General features: G+C 28.3%; 1 protein-coding gene across 1 annotated transcript; it reads left to right on the top strand.

The window, feature by feature from the left end:
* Positions 1-949: 949 nt before the first annotated feature.
* LOC141902666 (uncharacterized) lies at positions 950-1,619 on the top strand. Its single transcript, XM_074790495.1, has 3 exons — positions 950-1,143; positions 1,235-1,295; positions 1,442-1,619. Exons 1-3 carry the CDS (start codon positions 1,005-1,007, stop codon positions 1,617-1,619), a joined length of 378 nt encoding a protein of 125 aa, XP_074646596.1. The 5' UTR covers positions 950-1,004.
* Positions 1,620-5,737: the final 4,118 nt, after the last annotated feature.

Here is a 5,737-nt window from a genome sequence, read left to right on the forward strand (position 1 = left end):
TATGAATACAAAGGTACATATTACTAATGTTATAGAACGTGTTGGTTTAAGAGAATTTATAGAACACCCATTTAGATATGTTACGAAGTTTGTTTCAAATAAAAAAGTAAATGGTAAAGAATTATATGAAGATTTATTATTAGCAACACCTAATAAAGATGAATTAGATTTAACCGATGCTAATAAAATATTAGGATCAAACATTGTAAATGAAATATTAGAAGCAAATACTAATAAAGATGATAATGAAAATATAGTTACAGATAAGCATATTGATAATAAAGATTCTATGAAACATAAAGTAGAATATAATTATAAATTTGATTGGATGAATAAGCATGACAATGAAACAACTATTGATGATGCGGTAAAAAGGATGAACAGGGAAGTGTGATGAGATGGAATACGGACGCTATTGTGCAGCTCTTGTCGAATGTGCGTTGTAATTGCCCTAAAGCCGATAACGGTTCGTCGGCGAGCGCTTTGTTACGTAACGCGCCGATAAGCGATAACCAGCGAGATCGGGAATCTCCGTAATAATTCAGTTGTTTCCGAATATCGGTTTTTCATCCCTTTAATAAACTTATATAAAAATTCCTCTGTAAACTGGTTAAACTCAACACCTGATTTCCCCTCATCAATTTTAGTCGATCAACTTGTATTCACAATTGTCTTAAATTTAAGTGCCCCCTAGTTTGTCTCTTAACTGCTTCTCTTTAATCTGTTTTAGCGTGTAACTGTTTCTACGTTAATTTTCCTTTAGTTAGTATCATCTCTGATTTCTTGAATTAGTCTCTTTGTCTCTGGATTGTATATATCTCTCATAATTTCTGTAGTATTCATTATTTCTGAAGATGACTATTAGGACATAGACGAAACGTTGAATAAACTACTAACATTTTTAATTGGACTTTTTCGTTATCATTGTGGGATTCTCTCTACATCGCTTCAGACGGATATAGTGTTTTATCAATCGTGATATCGGTTCTTTCCGCTGTATTAAAATGGCAACGGTTGTCAACGAAATTATAAATGATGACGATTTTGACGATCTATTCTTTGATAGTGACGAATTGGTTCAGATCGATACGGAAATATTACGGGAATCCTCTGGATCAGGATCAACTAATTCGGCCGATTCTAGTGAGTGTTATTCCTTTTGAATCAATGAAATATCGGAATAGTTTCCACCTAATTGCAGGCACTTTATTCTTTCCTTTTCTTTTTCATATAGGTACTACTCAGGCTCAGCTGACCAGAGACTGCGATCTGAACACGAGAAAACACACATACAGGTATTTTTTACATTTATTTTTATAATCAATACAATCCTTTTAGGTTATAAAATAATAAACGAATACAGAAAATAATATATAAACATAATATAAAAAATCCAGATAAGTACATGTAAAAATAATAATAATTATTATTATTTTCGCAGGAACACTATATATTTGGAAAAGGCTATGACTGAAGTGATTAACCATCGAGTATTTAAATTCAGTTCAAATGGAATGGCAGCAGTACATTATGGAAAATCGATCGATAAAATTTTGACTACAAATACGTCGCCGTCCAGACTTGGAATTAACCAGTGGTTTACATGTCCATTGTTTTAATTTGATAGTCACAGGGACAGTTTTTTTAACATTTTTGTTCTTACGCCATTTTTGTAATTTGACACGACACATATTACAGATATATATCGGGTACTGTTCAGTATCATCATCAAAATCAATGTTGAACAACTCCTTCACATGGCTTTTGAAATTATTTTTATCGATAGGACGACGATCCGGAGGTTTCGCATTTTTTCCACACAATCGACAAAGATCCATGACTAAAAACAAGAAAAGGTTAATCAAATGAGATTGCTGATGCTATTTAGGCAACTTGGTTTATATGGGGGACAATAATTTGTAGGCCAAATGTAAGCGTTATTAATAAGTAACATTATTATGTAGTAAATACACATTTTAAAGATCATACTTCGTGTATATGTTTGTGTCGTAACATAGCAACATGACGTCAGAAACGAAAGCTGCGCGAGTCTGGGCCGAAATATTTGACATCTTCAAGGCCCAAATAACGCTAAACCCGGAATCGGAACGAACTGGCAAAAACATATGTTTAACACATAAAAACAGACTTTAATCACAATATAAATACTTAATGTTCCGATACCGGGTTTCGGAGATATAGAAGAATAAAAATACATACCTTTTTGGACAAATTTTACGAGAAATTGTTGAATTTCAACCGATTTTCTAAAGAAAAATATGTGTATACACAGCCACTTCCACGTTGTTCAATGAACTGCAGTGCGCATGCGTAGTATCGATCGCAGAACATTGGGCTAAAACTATTGCGGGTTGTTCTGCGACCGAATCAAAGTTGATGTTGACTGGTGTTCAGCTGGTAACACACACTCGATAAGCGTAGCTTACTGCTGTTGCGGTAACCTTTGATGTACGGGCTGAATTGAATAGCCTACATCCGGCAATTAAAAGCGTCCGTATTCCATCTCATCACACTTCCCTGGGATGAAGAATAAGTATAACAATAATGAAGAATTTGAAGAAGAAAATTCGGTAGAGAATTTGAGAAAATTGTTAGGGTATGATAGTGAAAGTGATTAAGATATTAATTATATTTAACTCAAATAATAATATTGGTTGAAAATTGTATAAAATAATAGTAAATAAAAAAGGGGTTTTTAAGTATTTAAGGTATTTAAGGTATCTAATACATATCTAATACATATTATTTGAAAATACCTTAAATTATATTTCTTTTTTAAATTTATATTGAAACCTCAGTAATAATTTTGAACCTTTATTTTATTATTCTTTAATTTATTCATATATTAGTTGAAAAAATAAAAATAAATTGTTTGAAAATTGTATAAATAATATTTATTTTAAAAAGGGGGTTTTAAGTATTTAAGGTATCTAATAGGGTATCTAATACATAGTAGGTATTAGGGTATCTAATAGGGTATCTAATACATAGGTATATAAATAGTTATTTTATAAATTTATATTTATATGGAAATTGTAATCTCAGCAATAATTTTGAACCTTTATTATTCTTTAACTTATTCATATATTCATCCTGTAATTCAGTAGGTATAATTTGATTTTCTTCCAATGATTGTTGCATAGATTTTCTATCTTTTTTATAAAATAAAACTAGAAATCTTATATTCTCCCTAAAGTCTTTAACAATTGAATTATATTTTTGATTTAAAACCCATGTTGTTATCCCGAAATGTCTCCCAGAGAAAGCTAGATAACATAACTCACTTTCTCTAACTTTTGAATCATGTAGATTAGCACAATCATCTATAATGAATAATGTATTTGATCCTTTATAAGTATCAATTGCTATTTTAATACAATTATCTAAATTTTCTTTTACTGCTTTAGGATCTAATATAATAAACTTTTTTATCTTAACTATATCTCTATTATATGTTTTATTCATTTCATAAGTAGGACAAAATAATATTATATTATCAAAATGATTCTTATAAATAGTTTCTAACAAGTTTAATATGAAATGTGTTTTACCACAATTGGTTACCCCAGTTATTAACATATTATGTGGTTCAAATATAAATAAATCTTTATTCATTTATTCTTTTAATTTTACTAGATAAAATCCATTCATTAAATTTATCATCGTACTCTTTATATTTCACCAAAGAATACTTTTTTCCTTTAAGAGTTTTTGTTTTCAATAATTTTTCTATTTTGTATTCTATTTCATCTGGATTTGGTACAAGTGATAATTCTTGTTCATAAAAATAACCTAATATTTCTTCATCTTTTATATCTTCTAATTTATAAACAAAAGGTTTAGTTAATATTATCTTTTTAATCTTGAATGTTTCTTCTGTAAAATTTCGGGTATAACCTTTATAAAATGTTTTTCTATATTAAGATATTCTTACGTGTTGTCCAATTTTAAATTTAGGCTCTCCAAAATCATGTGTAACAAACGCTCCATATAAATTATTCCAGACTATTTCTGAATTATCTTCTTTTCTAGCTTGTATAGGTTTCATATTTATAGAACTATGTTTAGAATTATTATAACCTTTCAACAAATCATCTAATATATCAATATATTTATATGTTTCATTAGCAGTAAAATATTTCCACATTCTAGTTTTCAATGTTTTATTACATCTTTCTATAATAGATGCTTTTTTATCTGAGTGTGTTGAAAAATAATCTACATCGTTATCAGATAATAGTTTTTTAAAATGTTTGTTATAGAATTCCTTACCTTCATCAAATTGTATCTTATCTGGAATAGCTTCTTTAAATATTGATTTAAAAGCATTTGTTACTTCTATACCAGTTTTATTTTTGATTGGAATTGACCATGCGTATCTACTGAATATGTCTATAACATTTAATATCCAGAAATATCCTTTGTTGTATTCTTCTAAGTTCTTCATGTCAATTAAATCTGCTTGCCATTGTTGATCGATATATGAAACCATAACTTTTCTTGTTAAATAAGTTTTATCCATTTTCTTGTGGATTTGATATGTGGGTTGATTTTGTAACCATGATTTTAATTCACTATATTTTATATCACCATTTTCTTTATCGGATTTATTTTTATTCCATAATTCTGAAACGATAGAATATGATACTTCACTTTCTGGGTTATAATATAACTCTCTTAAATATTGTTCTTTTTTCATCTTATTTTAATCCATTAATAATAATTTAGATTTAGTTTCAATGTTTTTATGATTTGACTTATTTTCTGGTATAATAGCTTTATCATCGGAATCATTATTGTTATTAAATTTTGATTTATATATTACACCGGATAATATAATAATTGTGATTAACCCAATTGTAATATATAAGTAATTATTTCTTCCACTATTAGAAGAATAAGATGGATTGTTATTTGAATCAATGTCAGATAAAGTCTGTGATTCATTTATATAAGTTAATTTCTTTTTCTTAGCTCTTTTTAATTCTGCAGATCTTTTACCTAATTCTCTTGCCCATTTAATTTGTTTCTCGGATCTAGGCTTTTTCTTAACACCATCACTCATTTATTTTAGTTAATTTTGTTCTGGTTCATTTTCTGTTTCACCGTTTGGGTGTCGTGCGGCACCATCTGTTTCGTTCTTACCTGATTTATATTCAATAGGCTTGATATTCGAAAATGTTATGACACCAGTAGAAATTAATGTCATAACCGATCCTAATTGAAATGAAGCATATCCAACCCATTTTTGTAATTCAGTCATAACTAAGTAGTCATTTTTCAAATCACTATATAATTTATTTTCATCATCAATTGGTATTAACCGGTTACATAACTTAGTATAACATTTGACAATACCATCTGAAATAGAATCATTTATTCTAGCTAATCTAGCTTCTTCATAAATCTTAAAATATTTTATTACTTTATCGGGTTTCATAGCATCTAATTCTTGAAAAGTAATAGTCTTAGTTAAAAATTGTTTACACTTTCCGCTAGCAATCAATAGTTCAAGATGGTGCTTACAATATAAGTAGTATTCATAATCAATATTGTTATTAACTTGAATAGAACTAGAAACAACTGGATCCTTATTATCATTTATACCCAAATCATCTAATGTTTTTTCAATATCAATACTATTCTTACTCGATTTCTCTGACATTTATATTAGAGAAATTTAATAAGAAAAATATTATAAGTATTATAAAATGAT

The sequence above is a fragment of the Tubulanus polymorphus genome, chromosome 3, assembly GCF_964204645.1.
Source record: "Tubulanus polymorphus chromosome 3, tnTubPoly1.2, whole genome shotgun sequence".
NCBI lineage: Eukaryota > Metazoa > Nemertea > Palaeonemertea > Tubulaniformes > Tubulanidae > Tubulanus > Tubulanus polymorphus.